This window comes from Ziziphus jujuba, chromosome 9 (assembly GCF_031755915.1).
Source record: "Ziziphus jujuba cultivar Dongzao chromosome 9, ASM3175591v1".
Taxonomy (NCBI): Eukaryota; Viridiplantae; Streptophyta; class Magnoliopsida; order Rosales; family Rhamnaceae; genus Ziziphus; species Ziziphus jujuba.
Genome location: NC_083387.1, coordinates 22,424,623 through 22,446,310, shown reverse-complemented (window position 1 = coordinate 22,446,310; position 21,688 = coordinate 22,424,623). Strand labels below are relative to the sequence as shown.

At 32.0% G+C, this 21,688-nt stretch overlaps 3 protein-coding genes and 1 pseudogene across 3 annotated transcripts; 2 read left to right on the top strand and 2 right to left on the bottom strand.

Moving 5' to 3' along the window:
* Positions 1-3,930: 3,930 nt before the first annotated feature.
* On the bottom strand, positions 3,931-6,395 carry LOC107427375 (monooxygenase 2-like; annotated as a pseudogene).
* Positions 6,396-8,791: 2,396 nt separating this feature from the next.
* Positions 8,792-11,344, bottom strand: LOC112492852 (monooxygenase 2). The gene is made up of 6 exons (XM_048481442.2): positions 11,194-11,344; positions 10,936-11,082; positions 10,480-10,548; positions 10,228-10,393; positions 9,923-10,151; positions 8,792-9,497 (listed from the first exon to the last, which is right to left on the bottom strand). The coding sequence occupies exons 1-6, from the start codon at positions 11,265-11,267 to the stop codon at positions 8,959-8,961; spliced, it is 1,224 nt and encodes a 407-aa protein (XP_048337399.2). The 5' UTR covers positions 11,268-11,344; the 3' UTR covers positions 8,792-8,958.
* Positions 11,345-14,517: 3,173 nt separating this feature from the next.
* Positions 14,518-16,973, top strand: LOC132799543 (disease resistance protein RUN1-like). Its single transcript, XM_060811621.1, has 2 exons — positions 14,518-15,230; positions 15,563-16,973. Exons 1-2 carry the CDS (start codon positions 14,743-14,745, stop codon positions 16,692-16,694), a joined length of 1,620 nt encoding a protein of 539 aa, XP_060667604.1. The 5' UTR covers positions 14,518-14,742; the 3' UTR covers positions 16,695-16,973.
* Positions 16,974-17,061: 88 nt separating this feature from the next.
* On the top strand, positions 17,062-19,113 carry LOC107416364 (disease resistance-like protein DSC1). The gene is made up of 2 exons (XM_048480823.2): positions 17,062-17,316; positions 17,419-19,113. The coding sequence occupies exons 1-2, from the start codon at positions 17,107-17,109 to the stop codon at positions 18,712-18,714; spliced, it is 1,506 nt and encodes a 501-aa protein (XP_048336780.2). The 5' UTR covers positions 17,062-17,106; the 3' UTR covers positions 18,715-19,113.
* Positions 19,114-21,688: the final 2,575 nt, after the last annotated feature.

Genomic DNA, 21,688 nt, shown 5'->3' with positions numbered 1-21,688 from the left:
AACATTATTTAAAAAAAAAAAAATTATCAATAACAAACCAAAAGATTTCAGTAAGCAACATTACTGAAATGTTTTTATTTTTATTTTTTATTTTTCATTTTTCTTCCCTACATTATTCTAGAAGCAAGATACATAACCACCAAAGAAAGGACACTTTTAGAAAAATTGCTTTATATTTGTGTTATGTGCAAATTTTTCCATGTCACACAAGGAGTGGGCTGCCCTGGCTTTCTTCTTCTTTTTAATATATACATATATATATATATATATATTTATTTATTTATACAGCTGTGCTATGGTGCATATGCATCACAATTTACACATCCAACATCATAGAAGCAAAGGTATCAAAATGTCAAAATGGATATGTAATTCATATTATTTTTCACATATGGTTTATTTTCTTTTAACATGGATTATATAATTCATCCTATTTTTCAGATATTATTTTATGGAGATATATTTATCATTTTGATTAAAATATAACATATATATCTATATATATATATATATATATTGTGTAGTCGAAACATGTAAAAATTATGGGCGAGAAGAACATCTTATACATTTAATAACTGTTTATTCATTTGGTTCTCTAGAAACCCAAACAATAAGTGTTGGCCATATTTTCATTAAAAAAAAAAAAGTGTTGGCCATATTCAGATTAAAAAATAATAATGAAAGCATCATCTAATTTACAAATTATTTATTAACTGTATATATATTTTTATTTTATTAATTTATATTTCATTATATTTATTTTTTTAATAATTAATTTATTTATATCTATGTTATATTAATATGTAAACAATCAAATAACAAATACATATATAATTAGCAATTAATTTAGTACACTAAATGATGATGTTTGTGACATTCTCAAAAGTTTTGCATAAAGAGGGCTAACAATTGACTCTTTATTGGAAAGATTGAATGCGAGTCCATCAACAATCCACAAGGCCCATCCTTTTTCTTTGCTTTTCTATGGATTTTGCAGCAGCAGCAGCAGCAGCAGCAACAACAACAAGAATAATAATAATAATAATAATAATATTAATAATAATACTCTATTACAGAGTCAAATGAACTACAAAACAATCAAGTTATTTATGAAGTGGGCCTAACAAGACTTTTTTAGTTTTGTGAGGAATTTGGAGGGACCAAATGATAATGATTTATCGGAAGGAGAACTTTTGTCACCATTTTTTTTTTCCCATTTTTGTCTGACCAATAGAATCTCATTTCATTTTATTTATTTATTTATTTATTTTACTTGGTTTATTTTATTTTTAAATATTTTTAAATAAAATAAACAGATATGGAGATAGAAAAGAGAGAATAAGAAAAAAAAAAAATCCAAATTCTTACTTGGTTTATCACATTTAATGTTTTGGAAAAGTTTGCAATGAGATTGACCCCAGAATTGTGGTTAGAAGTATGTATTTGCTATATTCTTATTGCATGTCAGATAAATAAAATAGCAGGGAAAAAAGGCTTTTTGGATGAGTAAAGCTGGTCAGGTGGTATATTCCTCGTATCCATATCATTAAAATCATGGGTTCAGACAAAACAAATTTTGTATTAACTAATATATAGAAGCACTGCATTAAATTTAGAATTTGTGAAAGATTTTCCTTGTAATAAACATTTATATTTTTGGGAAGCCAAATTGTATGATTAAACTTTACTTTGATCATTAATTCTCTTAATTGGATGTTAAATATTGAGCACTTTTTTGATTGATAGCAATTTACGTTCTGTTTCTTGTTTCCATTGCATAAGTTTGAAAATCTTATTTGGTTATTTATTTTTTCTATTTTGATCAAAAATATATTAACACAATTAAATTGAGATATGTGGATATACTAGATTAGTTTTAATTAAAATTTCCTTCAAATTTCTGTGTATATTCTCAATTTGCAAACGCTTCACTTTTTCAACAATGACAAGCACATGCCAATCACATTTTTTAACATGGAATATATTATAGGTTCCTCAAGCGACTGAAATTGGTTGGTTGTTGAGATTTTTCCGGATAAGTTACGAGATTCAAATGGTTCTGAAATGCTAAAGAAATAGATCAAAGAGTTTCTGGCCATTTCACATTGCCATTGCTTGCTGGGATTTTTCCAACCAAATGAGATTCATCAACAAATTCAAAATACCCAGATTTATGGGGCTTATTAGCTCCACTTGGGAGATTTCCTGAAACGTTGTTGTTAGAGAATAGAGAGAGATAAAGGCTATTAATGATATATATTCATAGATCTACTTATATTCTTGAAACTTTCATTACTGAAATTAACATTATTGTACCATCTGAGGATTACAATAATTTTCTAATTATTGTAGTTTTTTAAATTAGTGTATATATATATATATATGTTGGATAGAATTATAATAATTAACTAATCCAAAGAGCAGGAAGGTATATATTTATATATTTAGTGTATATATATATATATATATATATGTTGTATAGAATTATAATAATTAACTAATCCAAAGGATAAGAAAAAATGTATATATTTATATATATATATATATATATATATATATTGCAAATGCAAATATATTTTCCAGTAATTTTTTTCTCTTCAAAAAAATAATAATTTATTATTTCAACTACTACTAATTAATAAACATTTTTTTACTCATTTACCGGCTTTTTTGATCATATCGTACGGTTAATAGTGAAGAGAATTAGTTATAATCAATTTATATTAATTATTATTTTTTTAAGACTTATATGTAATTATATTAATCTGTGTTTTCTTTCTAATTGAGGATTAATTTATCTTAAATAAAATATTTAAAATTATTCTTTTTAGAAAATTTGAAAATGACTCATTTTTAAGAGGAGCCACTTACTTTAGAGTTTACACCCTATTTTTGTACTTTGTAAGCGTTAAAAGTTTTTTTATTTTTTTATTTTGTTTATAAGGTTCTCAATTTCCACTTTTTAAAAATTACCTAAACACAAACAATTTTACTTTATCATAGATTTCCAAGATTTGTACTAAGTTTGACACTTCCTAACAGCATCTAATGAGAACTGATAAAACATTGCCATATTAATTGTATATGCACAATTGGTAATAAGTTGGTAGCCACAATATTACTCATTGCAAATTATATTTCTTTGAAAAAACCAAATTAATATGTTTATTTATTTTTGTAATTTTTTAAAATTACATCGCAATCTTTTTTCATATAACATACCATTTTGTCAAATGATTTTTAATTGTTTATCGAGATTTACATGACCATGCCAGAATTCTTAATGAAGGGGTAAAAATTTTATTTTTTTTCTTTCTATTTCATATATTCTTTTTTTCAAATTCGGATTATTGTAAAAAAAAAAAAAAAAACCAAAAAAAACCAAAAAACAAAGCAGCATATATTATCACTCAAATATTATCACCAAATTATTCATGCAGGAATACTATATTATATATCCTAATACCAAGTATAGACAACACGGCAAGGATCGAAGCACTTTTCAAAAGTAACTGGATCGTTCAAATCCATAATCACAATTATGTATGTTAATATATTTTTTTTGGTCGAAAAATTATGTTTGTTAATATATATATATAATTATATCATGTTCTCCTTTCCTTAATTATAAAGTAAAATAGCAAAATACATGCATGCATATCCATAATAATTCAATAATTATTGATTATCCACTAATATTGCTTTCCATTTTTTAAAAAAAAATTCAAACAATATTTAGAAACAAAATTCAATAATATTAAAAAAAACATTATTCAATAATAAAAATATTAATAACACATTTTTAATCGAAGTTTAATAACATATAGGAATATACATCTAATTAGGTCTATTATGAGGAGGGTCATTTTATTACAAAATATAATAATTTGCACATACAAAAAATTTAACTAAAAATCATGTTGGTAGCATCTAAGGATTAATAAGGATTTTCCCACAATCGAAATCAGCCTTGTTCAATAGAAAACCAGCCATGATTGGGGCAAAAAATTTGTCCCTCAAGAAGCTAATGATTTTCCCATTACTCTCCTGTATAAAACCCACAACATTAGCTGTAGCAATGAGATCAAAGCTCCTCCATCTCCTCTCATTGGCATACTTCTTCAAACCTATTTCAATCTTCTTGTATTCTTCTTTTGCTTCGATACCACTTTTTTGCTTGATTTCCATTAGGGCTTCACCAAGACACCTTGCTAAAACAGGACCATCTTCCAAAGCAGAACAACCTCCTTGGCCAATATCAGGGGTCATTGGGTGGAGTGCATCACCAGCTACACAAACATTGCCTTTACTTATGTTTCCCAATAGAAGCTCCCAAGGATTCCTATATCTTAATGGAGATGATAAAAATGCATCCAATTCTGTGTTCTCAATTACTGCTGTTACTTGTTCTGGCATCGCTGCAAGCTTGCTCACACATATTGCCTCATTAGCTCTGGCTTGTCTTCTAACTCTTTTTCTACAGGACAAGAAGAGCAGTGAACACCAGAAGAAAAGAGAGAATTTTATGCATGACTTTGTTGAAAAATGAGCCGACGACTTATAGGCAGTGGCTTGGTTAAGGGAACCCACCGGAGCCGTAGAGAATGCCATTTTTCGTTTGCTTATAGCTCGTTTGGTAAAAAATATGTTGATGATTTTCTGTTTCTATTTTTTATTTGAGAGATCAAGCATGCATGAATGATAAATGAGTGCTACGATAAACAGTTTGAAATGGTTTTCAATTTGGGAGTTTTTGGTTTTTATTTTTTCTTAATCTTGTAGTTGCTTTCTTTTAGTTAGGTGAAAAGCCTAACTATTATTTAAAAGCACAGCCAATTATATATGACTAAAGCAAAACCTTTAAGAAAAAAATTTTAAAACCAAAAACTAAAGGCATAAACTGAAAACATAAACATTGAAGAAAAAGTCTCTTTTTTGAAGCAAGAAAGCAAGATGATAATATATTATAGGATGAAGCGCTTACCTTCGGTAGAAGGCGACCAAGTGAAAGCCCAATAAATGGATTTATCATCACAAGGCATGGCACTACATCTAACACCATGTCCAAAGAACTGCATGAACAATGGTTCAAACCCACGTTTGGTGTTGAAATTCGCACAGCCTCTGATGGCAGATCTCCCGGTAAAGGCAGGCTTCTTGAATCCCAACCGTCTTGCAACCACCGAGTTCACACCATCACAACCAATCAACACCTTTCATTCGCAGCACTTAAGGATCAAATTCAAAAGGACAAAGTTGAAGCAAAACACATATCAATCAAGTGGTTGAACACCCATCAAACAGGTTATCTACAATTAAATTAAGTCCCCCACTTTTGGATTCTACCTTGGTTTTTATGATATTTCCATCAGCAAAATGAATAAGCTTGATGTAGCCTGATTCCTCAATTGAAACCACCTTGGACGAGTATCCAATGGTGCCATTAGGAAGTTTGTTGGCAAGGGCTTCCAATAATAACTTCCTTTTCAAGCATCAAACTTCGTGCTCTCCACTGGACATTATCAAACACCCAATTTTAGCAAAGTTTTCATACAGTTCAGCTTACTACTAAGGCACTGTGATTACAGTTTAAACTTACTGTTTCCCTTTGGCAACAAATGACATTTTTGATGTTTGGAGCCCTGAAATTGTAGAGGAAGTCACGTTCCTATAAATTCAGAAATGCCACAGTCAGTTTTGAATAAGATTACAGGAAGCGACAACAATGTATTTTTTGGAAAAAACAAGAAAATTAAATGAACAAATTTGTAGCTTGCAGATTACAAATGCATGGTTATAAGTATCAGACTAAACATTTTCAGCATAAATTTGATCAATTTAAGTGACTACCAAAAAATACTTCGGAAGTACTGAGTTGCTTTTCTTTTCTAGCTAGAACCATTGAAGAAATGAAAGAAAAACCAGTGAACTTTTTCAATGACAAAGAAGCATCTCAGAGACGTAGGGAATCAAATAAATAACATGAACTGGACAAACCTAAATGTTCTTTGACCAAAAAAGGAAGAACTGAAGGAAGTTAAAATGTAAGTGAAGATTACCCACGAAGCAGCTCATGTTGTTGGCGAAGGGAGTCACCAATTCCAGCAGCATCCAATGCCCTTCCAGGCGTTTGTCCATGTTAGCAATGCAAATCCTGTTATCCTCAGACTATTCGAAGATTCCAATAATAAGCTTCTAATACCCTACCTGCAAAATTATGCTCGTACATTTCTTACCATGTCAGCCCATTATAAACTAAGAGATTGTTCTTAGGAAAAGCAAATAAATATCAAAATAAAAGATATACAGCAAGGTGAGACCCTGTGAAGTCCCAAGCATGTTGTGAGGCCAGCAATTCCAGCTCCCACAATTACAACATCTTCAATTACTTCCATGGCCTTATAAATTGATTTTCTTTTTTTGGCTTTCAATTCCTCTTAGTTACAAGATGTTTGAGGGCACAAATAGTTTTAGAGGGCCAGTGGAATGTATAGATCATATAATATATGTACATATATAATACAGGGTGGGAGATGTAATAAGAAGCGGAGAGTAATTAGTGCATGTGAGTTTTGAATAATGGGAGACACTTTTTTGGACTTGTGATTATCAAGTTTTAACCGCAAACAATGTGGGCTGTGGAATAAATAGCAGCTGCTTTTGAATGGTACCAGATGGATTGTGATGATATGTAGCATTTCTATAAATTTAGGAAAACCAATAAGAATGCTTTACAAGAAATTGAAACACCAGCTTCATCAAATTTATCTCATCATCCAATTATATTAACACATCTTATGTAATGTAACAACGTTACATATCTTTGTTAATGTCTGTGTATATAAATATATATATTAAAAAAAAAAAAAAACATGTATTCGAATTTTGATATATACCATATATGAAAAAAAATTCATTACATTGGCAAAGTTGATAATGAAGCAGACTATTTCTTCACTCCTGAGAAAAATATTGAAAAACCTGCTTGTCTTTACAAGATCAGCAACCCAACCAAAAATATTATTTATTTATTTATAATAAATAATGAAGCATTCGGTAGCAGTCTTATTTTATTTATTATTTTTTTTATAAAAAATACTGAAATATACAGTAATAGTCCAATCAAATAATCGCTTCGGCTTTGCCCCATCCTCTCTAAATAAACAGTTCAATTGATAAATTATTATCTAGTTTTATATATGACAAGACAAAATTTTGACCCATCAAAAGTTCATTAATCAATATGTCTTTTACTTCGCATTTCCTTTTATTAAAGTAATCGTTATTTCTATAAATTCAAACTACCTGCAGTGGGGAAAAAAAAAAAAAGAAAAAAAAAACAAGAAAAATCAAAATTGAGTTCCTTCATTCGGGTAATTTAACACACGCCTCTTTACTTGTTATTCAGATGTCTAAATATAATTTCAAACTAGGACAGGAAATTTTAACTAGAAAACTTGGCCCACAATGAAAACTCAAACTGGGACTAGAGGATGACTAACATGAAATATATTATTATGGATATACATCCAAAAAAGAACCAAATGATAATGACTTATTGAAGGGAGAATTTTTGTCTCCATTTTTTTTTTCATTTTTTTTCTGACTAATAGAATCTCATTTCCCTTTTAGAAATGAGTTATTTATTTATTTATTTTTACTTGGTTCATTTTATTTCTTTATTAATATTTTTAAATAAAATAATAATGTATGATGAATAGAGAAGGAGATAAAAAAAAAAAAGAAAAAAAAAGAGAGAATAAAAAAATCCAAATTCTGACTTATTTGATCTCATTTAATGTTTTGGAAAAGTTTGCAATAAGATTGACCCCCCTATATTCTTATTGCATGTCACATGAATAAAATAGCGAAAAAAACTTTTTTGACAAATAAAACTGATCAAGTGGTAAATTCCCCGTATCCACATCATTAAAATCATGGATGCACGCGGAACAAATTTTGTATTACCTAATATACAGAAGCTCTGCATTAAATTAAGAATTTATGAAAGATTTTCCTTGTAATAAACATTTATATTTTTGGGAAGCCAAATTGTATGAGTATACTTTACTTTGATCATTAATTCTCTTAATTGGATGTTAAATATTGTTTTGCACTTTTTGATTGATCGCAATTTATATTTTGTTTCTTTTTTCCATTGCATAAATTTAAAAATCTTATTTAGTTATTTATCTTTTCTGTTTTGATCAAAATATATTAACACAATTAAAATGAGATATGCGGATATACTAGATTAGTTTTAATTAAAATTTTCTTCAAATTTCTGTGTATATTCTTAATTTGCAAATGCTTCACTTTTTCAACAATGACAAGCACATGCCAATCAATTTTTTAACATAAAACTAAGCCACTTTTTTAACATATGGAAAATATTACAGGTTCCTCAAGCGATTGAAATTGGTTGGCTGTTGAGATTTTTCCAGATAAGTTACTGTATGAGAGATTTAAATGATTCTGAAATGCTAAAGAAATAGATCAAATAGTTTGTAGCCATTTCATGTTGCCATTGCTTGCTGGGATTTTTCCAACAAAATGAGATTCATCAACAAATTCAAAATATTCATATTTATGCGGCTTGTTAGCTCCACTTGAGAGATTTCTTGAAACGTTATTGTCAGAGAATAAAAAGAGATAAAGGCTATTAATGATATATATTCAAAGATGTACTTATATTCTTGAAATTTTCATTATTGAAAATTAACCTTATTGTACAATCTGAGGATTACAATAATTTTCAAATTATTGTAATTTTTTAAAATAGTATATATATATATATATATATATTGGATAGGATTATAATAATTAACTAATCCAAAAAGCAGCAAGGTGATGCGTGGATCTAAGGGGAATACCACTAGACGAGCCTCATTCATCTGTTTTACATCTAATCCAGTCCACAGGGAATTCAAAACATGGTAATTTAGACATACATAAGGATTATATGATCTTCCCACAATCAAAATCAGCCCTCTTCAATTGTAAATCTGCCAGGACTGGGGCAAAAAATTTGTCCCTCAGGAAGCTAATAATTTTCCCGTTACCCTCCTGTATAAAACCCACAAAATAAGCTATAGCAATGAGATCAAAGCTCCTCCATCTCCTCTCATTGGCATACTTCTTCAAACCCATTTCAATCTCCTTGTATTCTTCTTCTGGTTCTATACCACTTTTTTGCTTTATTTCCGATAGTGCCTCACCAAGACATCCAGCTAAAACAACACCATCTTCCAAAGCAGAACAACCCCCTTGTCCAAGATCAGGGGTCATTGGATGGAGTGCATCACCAGCTACACAAACATTGCCTTTGCTTATGTTGCCCCATAGAAGCTCCCAAGGATGCCAATATCTTAATGGAGATGATAAAAATGCATCCAATTCTGTGTTCTCAATTACCGCTCTTACTTGTTCTGGTATATTTCCAAGCTTGCTCATCACATATTGCCTCATTAGCTCTGGCTTGTCTTCTAACTCTTTCTCTACAAGACAAGAAGAGCAATGAAAAATAGAAGAAAAAAGTGAGAATTTTATGCATATTGGTTTTGGTTTGCTTTTGGTTTTCTGTTATTCTTTTTGTTTGGAGAGATCAAGATCAAGATTCAAGCATACATGACTGATATATTCATTTAATAATGACAAAAAGTAAAACGCTCTTCAAACTTCTAGTTAGGCGAGAATCCTAGCTATTATTTAAACCACAAGCTGCTTGTACGCAACTCAAATTAAAAACCTTTAAGAAAAGAATTGAAAACCAAAAATCCAAAACATAAACGTTTCAGAACGAGAACTTATTTTGCATTTTGGCATGGATATTTATTGTGTTGAGTGAGAGGGAAAAGAAAGTTTTTGTGAAGCAAGGAAAGAAAAATGAGAATATATTATATTATAGATATGAAGGGCTTGCCTTGGTTAGAAGGTCTCCGAGTGAAAAACCAGTAAATGCATTTATCATCACAGGGCATGGCACCAAACCTAACACCATGTCCAAAGAACTGCATTAACATGGGCTCAAAGTCATGTTTGGTATTGAAATTTGCACAGCCTCTGAAGCCAGATCTTCCAGTAAAGGCAGGCTTCTTGAATCCCAACCATTTCGCAACCACCGAATTCACACCATCACAACCAATCAATACCTTTCATTCACAGCACTTAAGGATCAGATTCAAAAGCACAAAGTTGAAAATTAACTCCCCCACATTTGGATTCTACCTTGGTTTTTATGATATTTCCATCAGCAAGATGAATAAGCTTGAAATAGCCTGATTCCTCAATTGAAACCACCTTGGACGAGTATCTAATTGTGCCATTAGGGAGTTCATTGGCAAGGGCTTCCAATAATAACTTCCTTCTCAAGCAACGAACTTCGTGCTCTCCACTGGACATTATCAAACACCTAGTTTTAGCAGAGTTTCACCCACTTCAGCTTACTACTAAAGCACTGTGATTACAATTTAAACTTACTGTTTCCCTTTGGCAACAAATGACATTTTTGATGTTTGGAGCCTTGAAATTGTGGAGGAAGTCACGTTCCTACGAATTCAGAAATCCCACAGTCAGTTTTCCTTTTTGAATAAGATTACAGGAAGCGACAACAATGTATTTTTTTGAAAAAGTAAAAATAAATGAACAAAGTTGTAGCTTGCAGATTACAAATGCATGGTTATAAGTATTTGACAGAAAAACAAGCCTATTAGACTATAAATTTTCAGCATAAATTTGATCAGTTTAAGTGACTACCAAAAAAGACTTTGGAAGTACCGAGTTGCTTTTCTTTTCTAGCTAGAACCATTGAAGAAATGAAACAAAAAGCAGTGAATTTTTTCAATGACAAAGAAACATCTCAGAGATGTTGGGAATCAAATAAATAACCAAAAAATGAAAGAACTAAAGGAAGTTAAAAGTGCAAGTGAAGATTACCCTCGAAGCAGCTCATGTCGTTGGCGAAGGGAGTCACCAATTCCAACCGCATCCAATGCCTTCCAAGGGTTTGTCCATGTTAGCAATGCAAATCCTGTTATCCTCAGACTATCCGAAGATTCCAACACTAAGCTTCTAATACCCTGCCTGCAAAATTATGCTTCTACATTTCTTACCATGTATCCATTATAAACTAACAGATAGTTCTTAGAAAATGCAAATAAATATCAGAATAAAAGATATAAGCAAGCTGAGAACCTGTAATGTCCCAAGCTTGTTGTGAGGCCAGCAATTCCAGCTCCCACAATTATGACATCTTCAGTTACTTCCATGGCCTTATTAATTGATTTTCTTTTGGCTTTCAATTCCTTTTAGTCACAAGATTTGTGGACACAGATAGTTTTAGAGGGCAAGTGGAATAGGTCATATAATATATGTGTATATATATATATATGTACAAAATACAGGGAGGGAGATGTAATAAATAACTAATAAGAAATGGAGAGTAATTAGTGCCCGAGAGTTTTGATAACGGAAGACACTTTTTTGGACTTGCGATTATCAAGTTTCAACCGCAAACCATGGTGGCTGTGGAATGTACTACTAATCAAGTACATAGCAGCCACTTTTGAGTAGTACCAGATGGATTGTGATCATTTGTAGCATTTCTATAAATTTAGTCCAAAATCAGTAAGAATGCTTTAAAGAAACTGAAACACCAGCTGTTCAAACTCATTATCTTCAAATTTATCTCATCATCCAATCATATAAACACACCTTATGTAACAAGGTACGTATCTTTTTGTTAATATATATACATATATACATATATACATATATATATTATATATATTAAAAAAAAAAAGTGTATTCAAATTTTGATATATACCATATATAAAAAAAAATTCATCACATTGGCAAAGTTGATAATGAAGGAGACAATGTCTCCACTCCTGGGAAAAACATTGACAATTTTAGCCCCAAAAAAAAAAAAGAATAAAAGAGAAAAATATTCACAAACATGCTTGTCTTTACAAGATCAGCAACCCAACCAAGATTTTTTTTTTTTTTAAAAGCAATAATGAAACATTCTGTAGTAGTCTTTTTTTATTTTTATTTTTAAGAAATAATGAAATATACAGTAATAGTCCAATCAAATAGTCACTTTGGTTTTGCCCCATCCTACCTAATAAACAGTTTAATAGATAAATTATTATCTAGTTTTATATATGACAAGACAAAATTTTGTCCTATCAAAAGTATATTAATCAATATTTCTTTTACTTCGTATCTTTTTATTTATTAAAGTAATCATTATTTCTAAAAATTCAAACTACCTGCGTAGAAAAATATATTTCCTGAAGGAAAAAAAAAAAAAAAAAGAAGAAGAAGAAAAATCCAAATTGAGTACCTTCGTTCAGGTAATTTGAGGCACTACCTCTTGGTTGTTATTCAGATGTTTATATATAATTTCAAACTAGGATTGGAAATTTTAATTGGAAAAATCGGCCCACGATGAAAACTCAAACTGGTACTTAGAGGATGACTCACATGAAATATATTAATAGTAATAATAATAATACTCTGTTACAGAGTCCAGATGTGAATAATGCATCATACAGCCCCGCCTTCAGTGTAGTTCTAAACGCTCAATACTTACACCTAGTGGTTGTTTTGGTTAATTGATAAAAACTCAATCATAAGTATATTAATATTATATTATATTCATATGGCCAATATAGACCCCTTTTTTTTTTTTTTTTTTTGGGTTTTGGTGCAAAGGCAATATAAAACCTTAATATTAAATCGGACTTAATTAAAGGGGGAAAAATAATTGTAGATTGATGCGATAAAAAAAAGGTTTTTCGAGCAGATAGACACATGTTGGATAAAAAAAATATATATATAATTCTTATAATTACAAGCCAGCAATATATTCTCTGGTATTTATATTGGATTCCTGTGGAATTATGATTTATTTGGAGATACATTTCACCTATGTACGTCTCATATATCCCAGTTCCATTGAAAAGAAAGAAACGCTTTTAATCTTTCACCGAAAGATAATAATAATAAAAATCAATAAAATAAAAAGGAAGTTTCTAAAAAGGTTTTTGCTATTGTTAACGTATACGTAATCTTTCCAAAACACAAATTAATTCCAAAACCGGATGACAAATGTAGCTCTAAAATAATCAGAACCTTTCAATTGGACTGGTTAATTGATCCTCCAAAAAAAAAAAAAAAAATGTCATTTGCCAGCGTATAATGAATTACCTGCGAACCATACGGCAACAATACACAACAGAGGGTTGTCCTAGAAGTGTGGCTCAAATGATAAAAGGACTCCGTACAAGTAAAACACAATAGAGAGGCAGAGATACAAATACCACTCAAATTGTCTTGAAGCAGGAGGCCAAGTCCATAAGTATGCCTGACAATTCGGGTTGGTGGGTCATGCTCGTGTCAACCCGTTTAATAATCGGGTCAAAAATGCCTAACCCGAACACGACCCATTTATTAATTGTGTCAGGTACCTAAAACACTAACCCGACCTGTTTATAAACAGGTCAACACGACACGACCCGTTTAACACGATTATTTTAACGGGTCGTGTTGACCTATTAACCCGTTAACCTGAAATTGACCTATTAACCCGAAAACTAACCTATTAACCCGTTAACCCGAAAATTAACCTATTAACCCGAAATTTTTTTTATTTTTTTTTTATTTTTATGTTTTTGTTTTATTAAAGATGTATTTTTTGTTTTTAAAAAATTAGTAATAGAAAATTATTTTTATAAAATTTTTAATTTATAATATTTTTTAGTTATTAAATATTATATTAGTGATAAAATATTAATTTAAAATTAAATTTAAATGGGTTGTAATAGGTATATAATCGTGTTAAACAGGTCAACCCGAAAATGACACGATTAATAAATGGGTCGTAACGGGTCAATTTCGAGTTAAACAGGTCAACCCGAAAATGACACGATTAATAATCGTGTTAAACGGGTTGACCCGATTATGACCCGAACCCATTTATAATAAACCCAAACCCATTTATTTCGTGTCGTTTTCGAGTCGTATCGCCGTGTCATGATCCAAATTGCCAGGTCTATCCATAAGTGATAAATCATTTTCCATGATCTTTTCTGTAATTCTGGGACTGCACTCTATTCTCTTTTTGTAGTTCTTGTTAATGTGTTTTGATCAAAAAGTCAAAGAGGCAGAAAAAATTTACCCTTAAAATGTACATGTTGTCTTATTAGTTGAGGTAACTTGGAGACTTTATATACACAGTTGGGAGGTAATTATGTAACTAAAACAGAGGATTTTAAAAAATGTACAATTTTGTTGGCATAAGCCAATAGGTTTTGCAAATAATAATTATATAGAATCAAGTCAGACCAAACAAGAACTTGTCAAGCAGCTAGCTAATTGGTCGAACCTGCCATGGGGTTTCCCACTGGGGTCTACGCTGATTTATTGAAGGCGGGAAAAGGAAAACAGAGTACCTAATTTCCAGGAAGTAATGGACCAAACACGCTTTCTTACTATTTCATTTGTTCCTATTTTTTCCTGGAAGGTTCCCACACAATGTGTAGACCTTGGATAAAGTAAACCTAAAAACGCGTAAAGCTGGAATGCAATTCTATGGGTAGATCTGAGCTTCATTTTTATATGTAGGTGTTACTGATTGGCATTCCTTCTTCTTAGTCCTGTTACTGCACAAATCTGACCTTTGTGATAATTATACAGGCCCTTTGAGCTATATTCTTATCATCTCTTCCACTTGCAACTATGAAAAGATCTTACTCAATGTTCTCTTCTTCTTCTTCTTCTCGTAGAACAGAATATGATGTGTTTTTGAGTTTTAGGGGTGAAGACACCCGCAACAATTTTACAAGTCATCTCTATTCTGCTCTTTGTCAGAAAGGAATCTACACCTTCTTAGACGACGATAAACTTGAGAGAGGCAAATCCATTTCCCCAGAACTGTTGAAAGCCATCGAAAATTCACGCTGTTCGGTCATTATTCTCTCGGAAAACTATGCTTCTTCGAGTTGGTGTTTGGATGAACTTGTCAAGATTCTTGATTGCAGGGAAGCCTATAAACAGATTGTTCTGCCAATTTTCTACCATGTGGATCCATCTCATGTACAGAAGCAGATTGGAAGTTTTGGAGAACCATTCCACAGATATGAACAAGATTTTAGTCAAAAGGTGCAGAAATGGAGGAATGCTTTAACACAAGTTGCCAGTCTTGCTGGATGGGCTTTACATGATGGGTAGGCAATATATATACTTGGCCTTAGCTATTGTTGTAAATGGAATTTTTATTTCTATACATGGGTAAACATATAAATCGGTTTTAAGTCCTTAAGAAGCTAACGAGTGTTACAGTGTTAATTACCTAAATCAAAAATTTATATGGTGCAGTGATAACGGACCGGTAGCATTCTCCATATTACCGTGCATGTCTCCCATTATAATGTGAGAGATAATTAACAAAATACAAAATTTTGTACAAATATACAAATTTATTTAAGTAGAGAAATTACATTTATAAACGTAATGTTATACCTTCTCTTACTATGGTTTTCATGTTTGAATTTCTAAGGAATGAAGCAAAATTTATGCAAGACTTTATCGCAAAGGTATCAAACAAACTTGGTGTTGCACAGTTAAACATTTCAGAGGACCTTTTTGGTATGGATTCACGACTAGAGAAACTAAATGTTTGTGTTTGTACTTCATCATTGGATAATGTTCACTTTATTGGAATTTGTGGGTTGGGAGGAATTGGGAAGACAACTCTTGCCAAAGCTTATTATGATTGGATGTCTTCTCAATTTGAAGGTTGCAGCTTCCTTACAAATATTAGAGAAGTTTGTGAAAAGAAGGAAAATGGTCTTGTGTATTTGCAAAATCTTCTCCTTTCAGATATTCTAAATGGTTTGCCTACAGAAATAAGGGATATTCATAAAGGAATGGACATGATAAGAAGTAAGTTATGCCATAAGAAAGTACTTGTTGTCCTTGATGATGTTGACAAATTAGACCAGCTAAAAGCATTAGCTGGGAAAAATAATTGGTTTGGCTCTGGAAGTAGAATAATTGTAACTACTAGGGACGAAAGTTTGCTTCTAAGTACATATATAGAGTGTAGAATATATAGAGTTGAGGAATTGAGTTATAGCGAAGGTCTTCGACTTTTTTCTCACAAAGCCTTCAAAAGTACTCATCCTTCAAAGCAATATGAGAAGTTGTCTAAACAAGTGATAGCTTATGCTGACGGTCTTCCACTAGCTTTAGAAGTACTAGGTTCCTTTTTATGTGGAAAAAGTGTAAATCAATGGGAAAGTGCTTTGGATAGGCTGAAGGAGTATCCAAACAAGGAGATTACGAAAGTACTTCAAATCAGTTTTGATGGACTTGAGGAAATAGAGAAAAGTATTTTCCTAGATATTACATGCTTCTTCAATGGATTTGAAAAAGACAATATTATTCAAATTATGGATAGTTGTGGTTTCTTTCCAGAAATCGGGATAAGAGTTCTTATTGATAAATCTCTCCTACATGTTGACAATTATGACAAAGTTCGGATGCATGACTTATTGCAAGCGATGGGAAGGGAAATTGTAAGGGGAAAATCTCGCCATGAACCAGGAATCCGCTGTAGAATATGGGATTATGATGATTTATGTCATGTTCTAGAGAAAAACACGATAAGAGGCTTCTCACATAATTAAAACCATGAGTTTTGGCATTCGTATTTCATAATATTTCAATTTTATAAATTCAGTATGTTGTAATTTTGAGGCTATTATATTTTTATCTCCTTGTTCATTTTAACGATTATTACTATTTATTTTTGGCAACAGTAATATATTTAGATGATTTTGAAGGTTGTAATTACAAGGAAGTAACAAAATGCATTTAAATCCTTTTCATTTGGCATGTTTGAAATACCAACGTGTTTTTATAAATTATATATATACAGTTTTTATGCGGCATTCGGCTGTACATTATATACATCCTCTTACACATTATGTTTCACTTGTATGTTTTAATCTTAACTATTAGGGAACAAAAGTGGAAGCCATAGTATGCTGTTTTCTAGAACCGAAGAAATTGGTTTGCGATTTTGAAGCCTTCTCAAACATGAAGAAGTTAAGATTGCTCATTCTTCAGAATCTTGTCTTGGAAATGAGAGATGGTCAGACACTGAATATTGAACATCTTTCTAAAGAGTTACGATTCCTTAGGTGGCATGAATTTCCTGCCAAATATTTGCCATCAAATTTCCAACGAGGTGGACTTGTTGAATTGAAGTTGTGGTTGAGCAAACACCTTTGGAAAACCGCTATCAAGGTAAATACAATCAGAATTTCTTGTTCTTTGCTAATCTGTTATGGAAAATATATATTTTGTCTGACGAAATATCTAAATTTTTTTCTCTTTTCAATACAACAGCCTTTAAACAATTTGAAAACCATTGACATAAGTTATTCAACAAATTTAAGAAAGTTTGAAGACTTTGGGGTGGTTCCAAATCTAGAGAAGTTGATTCTTGTAGCTTGTGTAAAACTATCAGAGATTCACCCATCCATCACACTTCTTGAAAGGCTTGCTATCTTGAACCTGAAAGCTTGCAATAGTCTACAAAATCTTCCAACAAGCATAGGTGGTCTGAAATCTCTCAATGTTCTAAACCTTGAAGGTTGTGTAAGCCTTACCGACTTACCCGAGGACTTGGGGATGGCTACATATCTAGAGCAGTTGATTCTTGAAGATTGTAGAAACCTAGTGGAGATTCCCCCATCCATCAGACTTCTTGAAAGGCTTATTATCTTGAACCTGAAAGCTTGCATTCGTCTACAAAATCTTCCAACAAGCATGGGTAGTCTAAAATCTCTCAAAGTTTTAAACCTTAAAGGTTGTGTAAGCCTTACCAACTTACCAGAGGACTTGGGGCTTTTAAATAGTTTAGAGGAGCTCAATTTGAGAGGCATTTCTATAGAAGACAGAGATCTACCATCTTCCATTGCACTTCTTGAAAACCTTAAAACACTATCTTGTTGCAGAGGACGACAATGGAACAATATGATGAATATCATTGTTGGAAGAGGTCTCTCATCATCGGCTGGTCTTTTTTCTTTGAAAAAGTTGGAACTAGTCAGCTGCGGTCTTGGGACATTTCCTGAAAATTTTGGCTGCTTAATTTCTTTAGAATATTTAAACCTCAGCAATAATGATTTTTCTCACCTACCTATCAGTTTCAATAAACTATCCAAGCTTAGGGATATTGATTTAAGTTTCTGTAGAGATCTAGAATTGTTGGGGCCAGAGCTTCCTCCTGGTCTAGAATGGGTAGGTCTTAGTTACTGTGTATCACTGGACAAGTTTCTTGATCCATCAATGAAGGAGCAATGCAGCTTGGCGTGTTCTGCAACCTGCGTGGGATGCTTGAAATTGGCAAGAAGGCAAGGCAGCGAAAGGACAACATTTACATTACTAAAAGCACACCTTCAAAATCTCCCCAGCGAAAGATTTGACATTCTTCTTCCTGGAAACGAAATTCCATCCTGGTTCACTCGTACAAGTTTCAAGCCCTCCATAAATTTACAACTAGATCCGAATTGGTGTAACTGTAAGTGGATGGGTTTCGCTCTTTTTTTATGCGCTCTTATACCAAGCCCAATTTTCTGCTGTCATGTAGAGATTCAGGAAGTGGGCGATGGATTTGGAATAAGAAACAATTATCAATGAGACCTGGTCTCAGCGGTGGGTTCCCCAGCGGATCACCTTTGGATATTGTATGTGCCTCGTAATGACATCAAGGCAGTGTGGCAAAACAATAACTTCAGTCAGCTTGAGTTTTCATTTACAACAAAAGACTTGGATGGTGAAACATTTCCAGAGAAGTACATTAGATCGTGTGGTGTCCGTCTGGTGTACGAGAAAGACATAGAAGCTATGAACCCAATTTCCAGCAACCGCATCGAATATCCTTTTGAAGTATGAGGACAAAAAAATTAAAAAAATTAAAAAACTCCAGCTTGTATATATATAAAATATATATTTTGATTTTGGTTCTAGCTTAATATAGTTATTGTTAATTTTTCTTGTCTTACGAGCAAATATAGCATTTTACCTGTTCCCAACTAACAATACTGCATTGGATGCCCTTTTATTTTATTTTATCTTATCTATTATTTTTATTTTTTTTTTATTTTTTGATACAATAGATTAAACAGAGAGGAGAATTGTTTTGAAAGCAGGGTTGAGCTTAAAGCAGGACAAAACTCAAGCACTTTTATGCCAGATTTGTACCATGGCGAGAACAGCTTCATAATCTATAAAGTATCTATAATGTATCCAAAAATTATAAACTTAAATCAATTTAATTGATACAGGTAAGAATAGAGAATAATTTTTTTATAGTAAATTGTCCAACAAATAAAAATTGTCCAACAAATAATTTTTTATAATTTTTTTTTGTCACTTTTATATTCCATCTTTTTTTTTTTCTTTTTTTTACTTGAATTCCTTATCAAATATTATGATATTGGCATGGAAACTTGTACTACACTAAAATCAATTATATAAATTTGAAATAGAAAATGGAGATGGCTCTCTTTACAACATTTTCATAGAAAGAGAGTTATGAGTATCCCCAATAATACCCTATATTTTAAAAAGCATATTTTCTACTATAAATAACCGATTAAAGAACTTTTAAAATGAAGAGTTTTATTTGTCTAACAATTCAAAAATAGAGAGTTATACTTATAAAATCATTCCAATAGCACTCTTTATATTAACATATAATAATAGCAATGCATATGAAAATGTAAAATAATAAATGAGCATATAAAAATAGTGTTAGGACCCGTCTAGAATTCCTCCCCGGAACCCTAAACAAGCCCTGATCCTAGGGAAATACCACCGAACCTTCCAACGGAAAATCCGGCAGTACCTCCCCTAAGGGTAGGACTTACCAAAAATTACCTGCACTGAAAACACACTTCTATGATCATCCCCTTATTCCTCCCACATACTACAAGTTGATTCCACAATTTTACAGCACTTCACAGGAGAAACAGTAATCCAGTGCATAAATAAACATAAGTGTCCAGAATAGTATACAGAGCTTCATGAAGTGCTATTTAATAGAAAATATAACAAAGATGAAAGAAATAGTACAACTGAAATGAACGAGTACAAAAGTACTTCTCGAAACACGATAGCGGCAGAGATTTGGTTCACTCCGGAAGAATGCCTACCACCCCTTGCACCTAAGGGAACGGAACTTGAAAACGTGAGATGCTAATCATCTCAGTGAGTGACCCTAGCTACTGAACATTTTTAATAATAATAATAATAATATAACAAATAAGGAAATTTAATTAATACCGACGATTAAATGGTAAATAAATAATAACAGTTGAAAATAATAATTTCTCTCAAAACTCTCACTAATCACTCCGTTGGAAATGTTCCCTTTTTAAAACATTTTCACAAAACCCGATATTCATATTTCCCGAAAACCAAGTGATCAAACAACTTAATAAACAATAAATAAATAAATACCCCAAATATAAATAAAATGTAATAAATTATAATAAATAACTTTTGAACACTTTTGGGATTTGAAATTTTATTTGAAAATTTACACTTGACACACCACACCATATACCGGTGATGCCCTCCGATACCCAGCGTCCCGAGCACCGACTGATTAGGGGGTTAAAGAGAGAAACTTGCAAACGGCACTTCGGCGTCCCGACAATACCGCTGCTGAAACCGTCATCCCGGTCAAGGAGGGGGGCGGCTGTGGCCAATATCAAACTTGCCTGCCCACGGTCCAAAGGCAACTCACGGTAGACATAATACTTGCGCACTAAACCACACATATACACCAGAACACCAATACTGTATGAATGCGTCTAAAATAATTATTAAATAAATTATAACCGTACCGTTCTTTCCAAAATTACCGTGGGAAATATACCAATTTGCACATTTACCATCCCATATATTTTCATTTAACAACCCGGTACGAAAACATCGATAACAGAAAAACAATAATTTTCCTTGTAATACGAGGTTCAACAAACAATATACCACGGGCATAACTATAAAAAATTAAACTTCCAATTTAAACAAATATTTTCCTTAAAATATTTAAACCAATTATGCCCGAAAAATAATATTAAAACCACGTACGATTATTACTGAAATATACCATGCTCATGCATAATAAATAAATTAAATCACAATAAAATCATAATTAAATTGCACCACATGAGCATAATTCAAATATCAATTAAACACCAATTAAACATAATTAATTGCCCCAAAATATTTTTTAAAGGTGGGTCACTCACCTTAAGCGCGTATATCAGCTAAGATCCTCCGCAGGATCAACTCCACTACTCGCACGCGCACCTAAAACAGCCACAGTACACCAACCAAATGTATTAATATTTTAATCGGGTAATTCCCAAATAGGTACCCGAGGAGCGAACACAAACGACAACTAAAAATTACGAGTAATATACTGAATCGAAGTTTGAGTGATGAGAATCACGGATTCGGTCTTACTTTCCGGAGATCGGACCTAAGGTGGTCGGAATCTCGCCGAAAAGCTTTCGGGATTTGACTCCTCAATTCTCCCAAACCGTCGCGAATTGGAGGAAAAAGACACCGGATTTGGATTCAGGAGGTCGGAATTAGTGGG